General features: G+C 49.5%; 1 protein-coding gene across 2 annotated transcripts in view; it reads right to left on the reverse strand.

Annotated features, from left to right (window-relative positions):
* Positions 1 to 16398, reverse strand: part of RASSF5 (Ras association domain family member 5) — a 144599-nt gene that overhangs the window by 3348 nt on the left and 124853 nt on the right. For both annotated transcript variants that reach the window (XM_038748734.1, XM_038748733.1), the window contains 3 exons: positions 6869 to 7000; positions 5437 to 5734; positions 2567 to 2682 (listed from right to left, as the gene is read on the reverse strand). In XM_038748734.1, coding sequence (XP_038604662.1) covers positions 2567 to 2682; positions 5437 to 5734; positions 6869 to 7000 — 546 coding nt within the window. The remainder of the gene's footprint in view (positions 1 to 2566; positions 2683 to 5436; positions 5735 to 6868; positions 7001 to 16398) is intronic.

The following is a 16398-nucleotide window of genomic DNA, read 5'->3' on the forward strand; positions in this document are numbered from 1 at the left end:
CCCAGACCGAGCCCCCTCCCCGTCCACCCCCGCCCTACCTCCTTCCCCTCCCCACAGCACCTGTATATATGTTTGTACAGATTCATTACTCTATTTTACCTGTACATATTTACTATTCTATATTCTATTATACCAATCTGAATAATATTTTAGTTGTTTGTTGGGGAAGCAGCGTGGCTCAGTGGAAAGAGCCCGGGCTTTGGAGTCAGACGTCGTGGGTTCGAGTGCCGGCTCCGCCACAAGTCTGCTGTGTGACCTTGGGCAAGTCACTTCACTTCTCTGAGCCTCAGTTACCTCATCTGTAAAAATGGGGATTACGACTGTGAGCCCTACGTGGGACAACTTGATCACACTGTATCCCCCCCCCCCAGCGCTTAGAACAGTGCTTTGCACACAGTAAGTGCTTAACAAATGCCATCATTATTATTATTATTAATAATTGTATTTTTTTAATATGTTTTGTTTTGTTATCTGTCTCCCCCTTCTAGACTGTGAGCCCGCTGTTGGGTAGGGACCGTCTCTAGATGTTGCCAACTTGTACTTCCCAAGCGCTTAGAACAGTGCTCTGCACACAGTAAGCGCTCAATAAATACGATTGAATGAATGAATGAACCTCCAGGTTTGCGGGGAGAGGAGAAAGTCTTCCCACCCCGGCTTTCTTACGAGCTTCCTGGGATCAGGCGTGTATCCACCCCAGTGCTCAGTACAGTGTCTGGCACACAGTAAGCACGTAACAAAGGCCATTATTTATTATTTATCAGGCCCGTCTGCCTGATTCCCCACCGCCATTCGTGAGCCCGAGGGACCTCATTCGGGAAGGGCTTTCCCGCCGTGAGGAAGCTGGGCTGTATCTGGCCCGAGCTTGGGCCCAGGTTGAATTCCGGCCGGAAAGCCGGAGGTGACTCGGGCCCTGGACCTGCTCCGACAGGCCTGCTGACGAGGCAGCGGTGCTCTGGGGTCAAATAAGCCTCCCCTTCTTCTTTTCCCCCTTCCCCTTTGCCTCTCCACTCCCCGGCCTCTGGGTTGTCATAAGATCCGCCCCAGGAAGGGCAACTTGCTCACCGCCCCTTTTATGGGCTCCTCCTCCTCTTCTTAAATAATGGTATTTGTTAAGCACTTACTATGTGCCGAGTATCGTACTAAGCGCTGGAGTAGATAGAAGATAAATTGGACGCAGTCCACGTCCCACCTCTCCTGATTCAAGCCTCCTCCTCCCCGAGATGGCTTGCACTTTTGGAACAGCTACCCTCTCCTCCACCACCAAAAGATACTCCACAAATACTCATTTGTTTACCCGGGGGTGTGCAAGTGGAAAGAAACCGCCACCACTCATTGATACATACTGAGCACCCTCTTTGATCAGAGCTGGTTGTTTGCCTTTCCTGCCTCCCTCCTAAATTTGAAAGTTCGTGGGGGACAGAGCCGTCTTCTAACCAGTCCCCTAAAGCCTGGGCCCGCTTCTTCTTGATAAGGATGATTGATCTCACACTCATCATGTTCTAGCCTTGACTTGTTTGCTGTTCCCGCTAATCCCAGAGGCTCTGTTTACCGACGCTCAGAAAATCCTGGACTAGCTGCCTTCTCTGTTGGCTAGTCATCTTTGGGGAACCTCGGCTACAAGGCCCAGTCAAAAAGCTAGTCTAACTGAGCAGGCCCCTTCATCTCTCCCTGCTGAAGGATAAAGCGATCTTTTCCAGGCTGGACCAGCCGGGAGACGTGTCCCAATTCCGCCCAGCCCGCTCCTCGATGCCTTCTGCCGAACTGGAAGCCGAATTCTCCATGGGAAGCAGGGTTTTCCAGCCCTCCTTTCCTACCAGCCTTTCTGGTCCAGAGCGTGAGATAATCCCTGCTCTGAACCCCAGATCTGCTGACTTGCCAGCCTACTTAAAGCAGCTACGGAAAGGAGCGCAAGAGCATTTCGGCATGGACTAAACTGGGCCGCATCGGCATTTTTGCGGCTCACCTGGCCTCCCGTTACCGTGGAAAGCTAATTATCTGAACACTGGTTATTCAACTCAAGGGATGAGCCAAACCGGACCTCGTTTAAACACCCCCCAAAGTCCAGATATCTGGATTAAAGTGGGAACGCCAGTCTTGAGAAAAAAAAAATCGGGGCCTTGCTATCGGATCTCTCAATTTTCCGAGCTAATCCCAGTTCTCTCCGCCCCTCTTCCCCCCCGGCCCCCAATTAGTTTGGATAATTTGGTTTTGCTGCAGTTTTACCCAGGTGAGTGGGCAAAGACTGTGAGCCCGTTGTTGGGTAGGGACCGCCTCTCTATGTTGCCAGCTTGTACTTCCCAAGCGCTTAGTACAGTGCTCTGCACACAGTAAGCGCTCAATAAATACGACTGAATGAACGAATGGGCAAGTGGGTATGGGCAAGCTTGACCGACATCATTAGCAGAAAGACCTTGCTGCTGTTCCGCTCGGGGTGGCCCGGTGTGAGGAGTCCCGAAGCCGGGCGGCGCGTGGCTATTTTTTAAATTGAAACGAGGCATGGGCGGCGCAAGGTTCGTACCCCAGCCCATGTCGAGGTCCCAGGTGGTCTCTTGGGCCCCTGACCTACCTCCACTTCCCCGGTTTCGTTCTCTTTCAGCACGAAACTGAGGACATCCGTGTCCGGGCCGGCTGACAGGCGGAGGTAGAGGGGGCAGTCTGCGATGGGCAGTTTCTGGAAGAGCACTGCAAAGCAACCGGGGACCAAAGATGCCCAGCCCTGCATCGTTCCGCTCAGGGACGGGGGGCAAAGGGGAACGGGACCCGGACGAAGACCGACCCACCCTGCCCAGGCACCCAAGAAAGACAACCGCTCGGCGCAGCTAAACAGCAACACCCCCACCATTTAGAGTTCAAACGGCTCTGGCCCAACTTCCTCCCCCACCATCTTTGTGGAGCAGGGGGAGGTAGAGGGAAGAAGACTAACGATAAGAATACTAATACTAGCGCGAAGCACTGTATGAGCGTCGGGGTACATACAGTGCAATTAGATCAGACAGTCCCGGAACCACATGAGGCCCACAGTCTAGGGGGGAGGGAGAACAGATATCAAATCTGAGCCACTGAGCCACACTGCTTCTCTGCTATGGACGCCCGGGACTCCGTTCCCAAGAGGCCCGCCCGCCCGCCATCACACCGCATGGCCTTGCTACTCCCGGAAGGCTCCTCTCCTCAGAGCGCTCCCATAGACGCCCCCTGCTTCCACCCCCAACCCCACTTAAGTTACCTTCCCTAAAGTGCCCCCCATTCCCCCCTTCCCAGTCCGGTCCTGACTCACTCCCCTCCGTCTCCCCCCGGGAAAAAGGCCCTTGTTATAGCTCACTTCCTCCAGGAGGCCTTCCCAGACTGAGCCCCTTCCTTCCTCTCCCCCTCGTCCCCCTCTCCATCCCCCCCGTCTTACCTCCTTCCCTTCCCCACAGCACCTGTATATATGTATATATGTTTGTACATATTTATTACTCTATTTTACTTGTACATATCTATTCTATTTATTTTATTTTGTTAATATGTTTGGTTTTGTTCTCTGTCTCCCCCTTCTAGACTGTGAGCCCACTGTTGGGTAGGGACCGTCTCTAGATGTTGCCAACTTGTACTTCCCAAGCGCTTAGTACAGTGCTCTGCACACAGTAAGCGCTCAATAAATACGATTGATTGATTGAAATCCCCATTTTACAGATGAGGAAACCAAGGCACAGTGAAGTGACTCGCCCAAGGTCACACAGCAGGCAAGTGGCAGAGCCAGGATTGGAACCCAGGTCTCCTGGCTCCCAAGCCTATGCTCTTTCCACTAGGCCAGACCGCTTCTCGGGTGATTTGTCCAAGAACACCTGGCAGATCTGGGGGTAGAACCGGATTCCCTCGGCTTAGAGCTCTTTGCTACTTTGCAAACATTTGGATCTATGTGCAAAGCACTGTTCTAAGCGCTGGGGGGGGGGGATACAAGGCAATCAGGTTGTCCCATGTGGGGCTCACAGTCTTCATCCCCATTTTACAGCTGAGGGAACTGAAGCCCAGAGAAGTGAAGTAACTTGCCCAAAGTCACACAGCTGACAATTGGCGGAGCCGGGATTTGAACCCATGACCTCTGATTCCAAAGCCCAGGCCCTTTCCACTGAGCCACGCTGCTTCTCTGTTAAGCGCTTACTCTGTGCAAAGCACTGTTCTAAGCGCTGAGGGGGATACAAGGCGATCAGGTTGTCCCACGTGGGGCTCACAATCTTAACCTGTATATATGCTTTTACGTATTTATTACTCTATTTATTTTACTTGTACATATTTATTCTACTTATTTTATTTTGTTAATATGTGTTGCTTTGTTGTCTGTCACCCCCTTCTAGACTGTGAGCCCACTGTTGGGTAGGGACCGTCTCTATGTGTTGTCAACTTGGACTTCCCAAGCGCTTAGTACAGTGCTCTGCACACAGTAAGCGCTCAATAAATACCATTGAATGAATATGTTGCCAACTTGGACTTCCCAAGCGCTTAGTCCAGTGCTCTGCACACAGTAAGTTAGTTGTACATATTTACTATTCCATTTATTTTATTTTGTTAATATGTCTTGTTTTGTTGCCTGTCTCCCCCTTCTGGACTGTGAGTCTGCTATGGGGTAGGGACCATCTCTTTATGTTACCAACTTGTACTTCCCAAGCGCTTAGTACAGTGCTCTGCACATAGTAAGCGCTTAACAAATACCATCATCATTATTATTATGAGGCTGCCAGGTGCCAGCTTCGCCTTCTATCAGCACCCCGCAGAGGTACTTGGCGCCCTCCGCGCCCGGCTCCCATCCTTCCTGCCCAGAGCCTAGGGGAGGGGACATGGGAGATGATAATAATAATAATTGTGGTATTTGTTAAGCGCTTACTATGTGCCGGGCACTATTCTAAGCGCTGGGATGGGTACAGGCAAGTCGGGATGTACACGGTCCCTGTCCCACGCTGGGCTCACAGTCGCAAGTCCCATTTTACGGAAGAGGTACCAGGCACAGAGAAGTGAAGCGATTGGACCGAGGCCATACGACCGACGTGTGGCAGAGCTGGGGTGAGAACCCAACGATTTTCTGATTCCCGGGCCTGTGCTCTATCCACCATTCCACAATGCCTCTGAACTGGAAGCTCGTTGGGGAGAGGACAGTTTCCGGAAGGGCACCGCAAAGCAATCGGGAAGCAAAGATGCCCAGCCCTGCATTGTTCCGCTCAGGGACGGGGAGCAAAGGGGAACGGGACCCAAACATCCCCAACGGAGGAAGATCGACCCAATCTGCCCAGACACCCAAGAAAGACAACCGCTCGGCGCAGCTAAATAGCAACACGCCACCATCAACCCTGTCGTATTGTGTCGTATTGTGTGCTCTGCACACAGTAAACGCTCAATAAACGCCGCTGACTTTGCCTGACGGTGAATGGGTGAGGGGGAGCGGAAGTCCAGCCGGCCACCTACCTTGCCCGTCCCTCCGGACCTGCTTGAAGAGGGCGAATTTCTGGGGACTGTCCACCACCATGAACTTCTTGAGCAGGCCCTGGATCACCTCGCTGACCGTGGTGGTGCTGCTGATGTGCAGCTGCTTGACGGCGTCCAGGGGCAGGTAGAAAGAGGTCCGCCTGTCCGTGACGGCGGCCGGGTTCACCTCCTTGAGGGCGTCGTAGACGGACTGGGGCCGGACGCCGGCGGGCACGGTCACGGGCCGCTGCAGCTTCAGGTGCACTTTGATGAAGCCGGTGTAGGTGCCGTCGTCGCTCTGCCGGACCGAAGGGACGCGGGTGACGGCGGGGAGGACCGACACCCTCGGGGGCCCGGCCGCCTCCCCCTCGACCGCCCGGGCCCACCCGCTCGTCTGAGCGGTGGGAACCGCCCTCGTTGGAAGGGGCCCAGGCTCTCTTCTGAGCTGGTCTCTGCCTCCAAGAAGTTTGCCCTGATTCCCCCATCCATCTCCCATTGGCCCCTCCTTCAACTCCCTCCACTCCGGTCCGGTCTTTAGACAACAATAATAATAATAATAATGGTATTTTTTAAGTGCTTCCTATGTGCCAGGCACTATAATAATAATCAATCAATCGTATTTATTAATATAAATATGATTTATACATTATTAATATATAATATATATTATTATTAGTATTAGTATTATAGTATTTAATAATCAATTAGTATTATATATTGCATTATATATTATATTATATTATATAATCAACTAGTATTATATAGTACTTAATAATCAATTGATTATTATAATAATAATCAATCAATCGTATTTATTGAGCACTTACTGCGTGCAGAGCACTGTACTAAGCGCTTGGGAAGTACAAGTTGGCAACATATAGAGCGGTCCCTACCCAACAGCGGGCTCACATAATAATGGCATTTGTTAAGCGCTTACTTTGTGCAAAGCACTGCCGCTGTGGGGAGATACAAGGTGATCGGGTTCTCCCACGAGGGGCTATCCCCATTTTACAGATGAGGTAACTGAGGCCCAGAGAAGTGAAGTGACTTGTCCAAAGTCACACAGCTGACAAGCAGCGGAGTTGGGATTAGAACCCATGACCTCCGACTCTCAAGCCCGTGCTCTTTCCACTGAGCCACGCTGCTTCGCTGGGGTGGATACAAGCGGATGGGGTTGGACACAGTCCCTGTCCCACGTTGGGCGCCCAGTCGCAGTCCCCATTTTACAGATGAGATAACGGTTCCCTCAAAGCCTCATCCCGGGGCTGCCCCTGGGGCCAGATCAAGCGCTTAGTACAGTGCTCTGCACACAGTAAGCGCCCAATAAATACGATTGATTGATCAGAGCCCTGGGGCCAGACCGGGCCCCGATCAATGCGGTGGGCGAAGAGACCAGACCCCGAAGACGCATTTAGAGGAGGTCACAAATTACCAGCTTCATGCCCAGGCAGTTCTTCTCCTTGGCATTGTAGCTGTCGATCTTCTGCTTAATCTCCTGCAGCGTGGGGGCCCGGGGCTTCTCTTCCTCCTCCTCCTCCTCCTCCTCCACAGGTTTGCAGACAATCTGGAATGGAGCCGGAAAGCACAGGGTTTGGGAATTGCGGACCACCAGGGCTCATCCTCCCAGACTCCGGTGTTGCCCACCACCCACTCCGTGTGCCTTCCGCCGTGGCATCGTGGCACCCTCGGGTCCTGTGCCTTGGCAGCTAGCCAACCTCAGTCTCATTCATTCATTCATTTATTCAATCATTTATTGAGCACTTACTGTGTGCAAAGCATTGTACTAAGCATTTGGGAGAGCTCAATATAATACCAATCAGACACATTCCCACCCACGACAAGCTCACAGTCTAGAGGGGGAGACAGGCATTGCTATAAATACATAAAAGATAAATAAATAAATTATAGCTATATATATATATATATGTGCTTTGGGGATGGGAGGGAGGATAATAATAATAATGATATTCGTAAAGCGCTTACTATGTGCCAAGCACTGTTCTAAGCGCTGGGGTAGACACAAGGTTATCAGGTTGTCCGGAGCAAGTAAGAGCGGCGCAGAAGGGAGCGGGAAAAAAGGAGAGGAGGGCTCAATCAGGGAAGGCTTCTTGCCTTCAGATGTGTCTCCTGCCTGCTCCTCCAATCAATCAATCAATCAATCGTATTTATTGAGCGCTTACTGTGTGCAGAGCACAGTACTAAGCGTTTGGGAAGTCCAAGTTGGTAACTTCTAGAGACAGTCCCTACCCAACAGCGGGCTCACAGTCTAGAAGGGGGAGACAGGCGACAAAACCAAACATAGTAACAAAATAAAATAAATAGAATAGATATGTACAAGTAAAATAGAGTAATAAATATGTACAAACATATATACATATATACAGGTGCTCCAAGCCTATGTGCCTTTCCAGCCTGGGGCTCCTGGCTCTGGGATCCCGATTCTGCTGTGCCCAGAGGGGATCTCCTCCACCTATGCCAACCTTCCCATGTGCCCTGGGGTTGACTTGTCTGCTGAACCCTACCTGCCACCCAAATGGTCAAGCAAAAAGCGAGCGGCACCAGCCAGATGGCCTCCTCCAGCCCCAGGTTGGGAAGAGGTCATTATTTTTTCTCCAGAAGAGCCCAAGGGCTTCCTTAATGGTAATTACCCCCATCCCCAGCACCTTAAAGATCAGGGACAGTGCCCAGGTGGGGAACCGCAGCAGCCTCCTTGCTGACTTCCCTTCTCCTGGTCTCTTCCCTCTCCAGTCCACAGTTCGCTATGCTGCCTCAATCTTTTTTCTATAAAAACATCCCGCATATATCTCCCCACTCCTCAAAAACCTCCAACAGCTGCTCACCCATCTCCACATCATCATCATCATCATCAATTGTATTTATTGAGCGCTTACTGTGTGCAGAGCACTGTACTAAGCGCTTGGGAAGTCCAAGTTGGTAACATATAGAGACAGTCCCTACCCAACAGTGGGAGACAGAGAACAAAACCAAACATACTAACAAAAAAATAGAATAGATATGTACAAGTAAAATAAATAGAGTAATAAATATGTACAGACATATATACAGGTGCTGTGGGGAAGGGAAGGAGGTAAGATGGGGGGGATGGAGAGAGGTACGAGGGGGAAAGGAAGGCAGGGGCTCAGTCTGGGAAGGCCTCCTGGAGGAGGTGAGCTCTCAGTAGGGCCTTGAAGGGAGGAAGAGAGCTAGCTAGATCCACATCCAACAGAAACTTTCTACCGTAAGCCATAAGCACTCAGTCAGCTCTCATTCATTCAATCATATTTACGGAGCGCTTGCCGCGTGCAGAGCACTGAACTAAGTGCTTGGGAGAGGACAATACAACAATAAGCAGACACAGCTCTCTCCCTCCAACCTCACCTTGCCAATCTCCCAACGGACCCAACCTGTACGCCGTCCCCTCTAACACCAACAGATCTCTGGGCCTCCATCTCGTCTCTCTCACTAAACTCCTGCTCACATTCATTCATTCACTCAATCAATCATTTATTCACTCATTCATTCATTCAATCGTATTTATGAGCACTTACTGTGTGCAGAGCACTGTACTAAGCGCTTGGGGAGTACAAGTTGGCAACATATAGAGACGGTCCCTACCCAACAACGAGCTCACGGGCTATTTTACTTGTACCTATCTATTCTATTTATTTTATTTTGTTAGTATGTTTGGTTTTGTTCTCTGTCTCCCCCTTTTAGACTGTGAGCCCACTGTTGGGTAGGGACTGTCTCTGTATGTCGCCTACTTGTACTTCCCAAGCGCTTAGTACAGTGCTCTGCACACGGTAAGCGCTCAATAAATATGATTGATTGATTGATTGATTAGAAGGGGGAGATAGACAACAAAACAAAACGCAGGCAGGTGTCAAAATCGTTAGAACAAATAGAATTAATGCACATTAACAAAATAAATAGAACAGTAAATATGTACAAGTAAAACAAATACAGTAATAAATCTGTACAAATATATATACAAGTGCTGTGGGGAGGGGAAGGAGGTAGGGCAGGGGGATGGGGAGGAGGAGAGGAAAAAGGGGGCTCAGTCTGGGAAGGCCTCCTGGAGGAGGTGAGCTCTCAGTAGGGCTTTGAAGGAAGGAAGAGAGCTAGCTTGGCGGATGTGGGGAGGGAGGGCATTCCAGGCCAAGGGGAGGACATCTTCCACCTTCATGGGTCGCCATCTTCAGAGCCCTACTAAAATCAAACTATGGCTCTACTAAAATTTTTCTTGATAACCTCTAATCTCCCCATCCTGGTCTCTCTCCCATCTCCATCATTTATGGTGGGGGGGCGTCTGCATCCTCCCCCCAAAGCCCTTTGATACTCATTCTACCCTCTGCCACAATGTACGTATTCTTATACTCTGCCACGTCCCCTAACTGCAGCTTATTTTACTGTCTTCCCAACTGGATTGTACAAACCTCACGGCAGGGATAACAGTAATAATAATAGCATTTGTTAAGCGCTTACTATGTGCACGGCACTGTTCTAAGCCCTGGGGAGGATACAAGGCGATCAGATTGTCCCAGGTGGGGCTCACAGTCTTCATCCCCATTTTACAGATGAGGGAACTGAGGCACAGAGAAGTGACTTGCCCAAAGTCACACAGCTGACAGTTAGCAGAGCCAGGATTTGAACCCATGACCTCTGACTCCCAAGCTAATGCTCTCTCCATTGAGCCACGCTGCTTCCCTAGAGAACATGAGCTTGGTCCTAGGCAGATTTGCTTTTCTTATTCACTCAATCGTATTTATTGAGCGCTTACTGTGTGCAGAGCACTGTACTAAGCACTTGGGAAGTACAAGTTGGCAACATATAGAGACGGTTCCTACCCAACAGTGGCCGCAGGCATGGGACAGTGGCCTAACTCTGTCTTTGGGACCACAGGGCATTCCGGAACCTCAAGACTTGAGCGAGGGGGTACAATGGAATGGTAACTGATGATGATGATCAATCAATCAATCAATCAATCAATCGTATATATTGAGCACTTACTGTGTGCACAGCACTGTACTAAGCGCTTGGGAAGTACAAGTTGTCAACATATAGAGACAGTCCCTACCCAACGGTGGGATAACTGTGGAATTGGTTCAGGGATTACTACATGCAAAGCACTGGGATATACAGAGCATAATCCAATTTTAGACTCAATACCTGTCCCACAAGGGACTCCCAAGCTAAGTGAAGTATTGAATCGCCATTTTACAGATGAGGAAACTGAGGCGCATAGAAGTTAAGTGACTTGCACCTTGGGAATAGCTCTGTGATGGGAAAAAAGCCTCAAACAGTCCACGAGCCAAGGCCTGGGCTCTCGTCTCTCCAACCCCTTCCTTGCCCTGCCTCACGGATTGCGCTTCACCTGTCAGACCCCTGGCAGGCAATGGAGAGGACTTGGCGGGAAAGAAAAGAGGAATCCTCGTTTTCACGAGTCAATTCTTGGGATATTTGGTTTTGGAATCTCCACATGTGGCGATTTTTGAACACAAAACATCCCACGGTTCTTGAGTTTTGATCGCAGGGGGGGCAGGGGGCTGGACCAGATGACTTCTTGGGGAACCTTCCAACTCTAAGACTCCCCGAGCCTCTCTTGAGCGAGAAGCTCAAGGACTCCGTTTTTCCTTTGTGCGGTGACGCCCTGCTTCTGATCCGCCTCCCCAAAAAGGCAGAGCAGAGTGCTCCGCCCAATGCTGCATCACATTCCCGGTGGCACTCACTCAAATCCTACTCGACAGATGAGGACTTCTAGACTGTGAGCCCACCGTTGGGTAGGGACTGTCTCTCTATGTTGCCAGCTTGTACTTCCCAAGCGCTTAGTGCAGTGCTCTGCACACAGTAAGTGCTCAATAAATACGATTGATTGATTGACAAATCTTCAAAAAAAAATCTCTAGAGCACTTCAGTATTGACACCCTCACTCCTGTTGCCCTTATACACACAAATTTATATTTATTTTTGTGCCTGTCTTCTCCGCTCGACTCTAAGTTCCTTGAGAGCAGGGATCGTGTCTACTAATTCTACTGTACCCTCCCAAGCACTTAGTACAGTCCTCCTTGTACAGCAGGCCCTCAAGAAATCCTCCTGGGTTGAGCTATAAGGCATGAGAAACTGAGGGCTTCCGGCTCCCTGAATCAGAAGCGTGCAGATTCGTACTGGACTCCCTGAAGTGCTCAGTACAGTGCCCTGGATGCAGTATATGCTCAATAAATACCACTGATTGATTAGCTGATTGATTGGGAACTGAGTTACCCCAGGCCAGAACCCTAATCCCCAGTACGGCGCTAGTCTTTGGTCCCATCCCTCTCCTCCCAGGTGAAAGGAACTGAGAACTGAAGCCTCCGACTAAGCCATCATTTCCTCTTCTCCCACTCCCCCGCATCACCTTTGCATTTAGATTTGCTCCCTTTATTCATCCCTCCCTCACTCCCACAGCACCAAGGCTCAGTGGAAAGAGCACGGGCTTGGGGGTCAGAGGTCATGGGTTCGAATCCTGTGACCTTGGGCAAGCCACTTCACTTCTCTGTGCCTCAGTCACCTCATCTGCAAAATGGGGATTAAGACTATAAGCCCCAAGTGGGACAACCTGATCACCTTGTATCCCCCCCCAGCGCTTAAAACAGTGCTTTGCACATAGTAGGCACTTAATACCACCACTATTATTATTATTACCTACATATCTGTAATTTAATTATTTTCATGCCTGTCTCCCCCTCTCGACTGTAAGCTCATTGTGGGCAGGGCACGTGTTTACCAACTGTTGTACTTTACTCTCCCAAGCTCATAGTACAGTTGTCCACACACAGTAAACGTGCTTAATGGATTCATTCATTCATTCGTATTTATTGAGCACTTACTGTGTGCAGAGCACTGTACTAAGCGCTTGGGAAGTACAAGCTGGCAACATATAGAGACGGTCCCTACCCAACAGTGGGCTCACAGTCTAGAATTCAATTGATCGATTGATTGGGCTAGCTCAGCTCCCTCCTACTGGGCCCCTCAACTGGGTCTCCCACTTCCCCACAGCGTAACACTTGTAACATTAATGGAAGCAGTGTGGTCTAGTGGAAAACAGCCCCGGTCTAGGAGTCGGAGGACCTGGGTTCGAATCCCTGCTCCACCCCACCACTTCTAGACTATAAGGTCGTTATAGGCGAGGCACATGTCCGCTGATTCTGTTGTGCTGTACTCTCCCAAGTGCCTCGTACAGTGCTTTGCACATAGTAAGTGCTCGATAAATACCACTGATCGATCAACTGTCTGCTGGGTGACCTTGGGTGAGCCCCAGGCCCAGGGCGCCAAGGCCAAATTGGAGCCGGCCGGCGGGGCACCCGGTCTCTCCCATTGTGGCAATGGAGAGCTGGTCTCCAGCCCAGCGGTGTGCCGGCTGCCGCTTCTGACCAGGAATTCGTCTCCCGACCGCTCCTCGGGCAAAGGCATCTGTTGAACCTTTATGTTTCTTGGGGCCGGGGCCAACTGGGCACACTGAGCCTGGGACTGGCTGCTCGCCCCGGGCAAGTCCTGGCAGCCATTTGTCCCGCCATCGACCCCCGGCCCACGTCCTCCCCCGGGCCTGGAACGCCCTCCCTCTGCCCACCCGCCAAGCTAGCTCTCTTCCTCCCTTCAAGGCCCTACTGAGAGCTCACCTCCTCCAGGAGGCCTTCCCACACTGAGCCCCTTCCTTCCTCTCCCCCTCGTGCCCCTCTCCATCCCCCCCATCTTGCCTCCTTCCCTTCCCCACAGCACCTGTATATGTGTATATATGTTTCTACGTATTTGTTACTCTATTTTACTTGTACAGATCTATTCTATTTATTTTAGTTTGTTAGTATGTTTGGTTTTGTTCTCTGTCTCCCCCTTTTAGACTGTGAGCCCACTGTTGGGTAGGGACTGTCTCTATATGTTGCCAACTTGGACTTCCCAAGCGCTTAGTACAGTGCTCTGCACACATTAAGCGCTCAATAAATACGACTGATGATGATTTGTGCTGGGTGAATGGCTAAGAATCCCGAGACCACTCATTTTTGCTACCAAAGACTCCAAATCCTGCTTTATAATAATAATAATGGCATTTATTAAGCCCTTACTATGTGCCAAGCACTGTTCTAAGCCCTGGGGAGGTTACAAGGTGATCAGGTTGTCCCACGGGGGGCTCACAGTCTTCATCTCCATTTGACAGATGAGGGAACTGAGGCCCAGAGAAGTGAAGTGACTTGCCCAAAGTCACACAGCTGACAAGTGGCGGGGCCGGGATTTGAACCCACGACCTCTGACTCCAAAGCCCGGGCTCTTTCCACTGAGCCACGCTGCTTCCCTTTATAATAATAATGATGATGATGATGGCATTTGTTAAGCACTTATTATGTGCCAAGTACTGTTCCGAGTGCTGGTATAATAATAATAACAATAATGGCATTTATTAAGCACTTACTATGTGCAAAGCACTGCTCTAAGCCCTGGGTAGGTTACAAGGTGATCAGGTTGTCCCACATGGGGCTCACAGTCTTCATCCCCATTTTACAGATGAGGGAACTGAGGCACAGAGAAGTTAAGTGACTTGCCCAAAGTCACATAGCTGACAAATGGCGGAACTGGGATTTGAACCCATGACCTCTGACTCCAAATCCCGTGCTCTTTCCACTGAGCCATGCTGCTTCCCTAAAAAACTAAGCGCTGGGGAGGTTACAAGATGATCAGGTTGTCCCACGGGGGGCTCACAGTCTTAATCCCCATTTTACAGATGAGGGAACTGAGGCCCAGAGAAGTGAAGTGACTTGACCAAAGTCACACAGCTGACAGTTGGCAGAGCCGGGATTTGAACCCTTGACCTCTGACTCCAAAGCCCGGGCTCTTTCCACTGAGCCACGCTGCTTCCCCTATGATAATATAATGTTTGCTTATAAGTAAATTTCTAAATAAATTGCTTTATAATGGTATGATAATTATGGTATTTATTAAGCACTTACTATGTGCCAGACCCTGTACTTAGCTCTGGGGTGGATACAAGCAAATCGGGTTAGACACAGTCCCTTGTCCCATATGGGGTTCACACTCTCAATCCCCATTTTACAGATGAGGTGACTGAGGCACGGAGAAATTAAGTGACTTGCCCAAAGTCATAGAGCAGACAAGTGGCAGAGTATCTATCAATCACTCAATGATTGAACACTTACTCTGTGCAGAGCACTGGGAGGACTTGAGATGGCCTAGTGGATGGCGCATGGGCTTGGGAGTCGGAAAGACTTGGGTTCTAATCCCGGCTCCACCACTTGTCTGCTGTGTGACCTTCGAAAAGTCACCTAACTTCTCTGTGCCTCAGTTATCTCACCTGTAAAAGGGGGGTGAAGATTGGGAGCTCCATGTGGGGCAGGGATTGTGTCCAACCTGATTATGTCGTATCTATCCCAGGGCTTAGTACAGTGCCCGGCATATAGTAAGCGCTTAACAAATACCATAAAAGATAAAAGTACAGTAGAGCAAGTAGATCTGATCACTGCCCTCAAGAAGCTTACAGTCTAGCCACTTTTACAAACAGATTTGGCTAGAGTACGGACCAGGGACTGTGTCCAACCTGATTATGTCGTATATATCCCAGTGCTCAGTATAGTGCCCGGCATATAGTAAGCGCTTAACAAATGTCATAAAAGAAAAAAGTACAATAGAGCACGTAGATCTGATCACTGCCCTCAAGAAGCTTACAGTCTAGCCACTTTTACAAACAGATTTGGCTAGAGCATGGACCAGGGACTGTGTCCAACTTGATTATGTCGTACCTATCCCAGTGCTCAGTATAGTACCTGGCATATAGTAAGCGCTTAACAAATATTATAAAAGATAAAAGTACAATAGAGCACGTAGTTCTGATCACTGCCCTCAAGAAGCTTACAGTCTAGCCACTTTTACAAACAGATTTGGCTAGAGCATGGACCACGGAGGCCGCCTCCTCCACTTGTCTGCTGTGTGACCATGGGCAAGTCACTTCACTTCTCTGTGCTTCAGTTCCCTCACCTGTAAAATGGGGATTGAGACTGTGAGCTCCACATGGGACGGGGACTGTGTCCAACCGATTGGCTGGTATTCACCCCGCGCTTCGTATAGTGCCTGGCACATAGCGCTTAGTAAATATCACAAATATTATTATCATTATTAAAGTGATCTCAGAGCGCCCACCTGCATTGTCCTTGTAATCAGGACTTTCTGAAGTTAGTTGTGTCTCCTGTGTACTGAGCTCCCCCTCTCCCCCCTCACCTCAACAGATTGGAGGGCAGACAGGTAACTGGGACGGGACTGAATTCATTTCTGTATCTATGAATAAGGCTCAGTTTCTTCATTCATTTAGATTAATGTCTGTCTCCTCCTCTAGACTGTAAGCTTGTTGCGGGCAGGGAATATGCCTGCTTATTGTATTTACTCTCCCAAGCGCTTAGTACAGTACTCTGCACACAGTAAGCGCTCAATAAATACGATTAAATGAATGAATGTTCAACCTCTCAAACAAACCCCCAACCCTGCTGTGCCGTGCCTGGGGGCAAAACATTCATTCATTCATTCAATCGTATTTATTGAGCGCTTACTGTGTGCAGAGCACTGTACTAAGCGCTTGGGAAGTACAAGTTGGCAACATATAGAGACGGTCCCTACCCAACAGTGGCTCACAGTCTAGAAGGGGGAGACAGACAACAAAACAAAACATATTAACAAAATAAAATAAATAGGATAAATATGTATAAGTACAATAGAGTAATAAATATGCATTCATTCATTCAATCGTCTTTATTGAGCGCTTACTGTGTGCAGAGCACTGTACTAAGCGCTTGGGAAGTACCAGTTGGCAACATATAAAGATGGTCCCTACCCAACAGTGGGCTCACAGTCTAAACGGGGGAGAAAGTGAACAAAACAAAACATATTAACAAAATAAAATAAATAGAATAAATATGTACAAGTAAAATAGAG

The sequence above is a fragment of the Tachyglossus aculeatus genome, chromosome 7, assembly GCF_015852505.1.
Source record: "Tachyglossus aculeatus isolate mTacAcu1 chromosome 7, mTacAcu1.pri, whole genome shotgun sequence".
NCBI classification, from domain to species: Eukaryota; Metazoa; Chordata; class Mammalia; order Monotremata; family Tachyglossidae; genus Tachyglossus; species Tachyglossus aculeatus.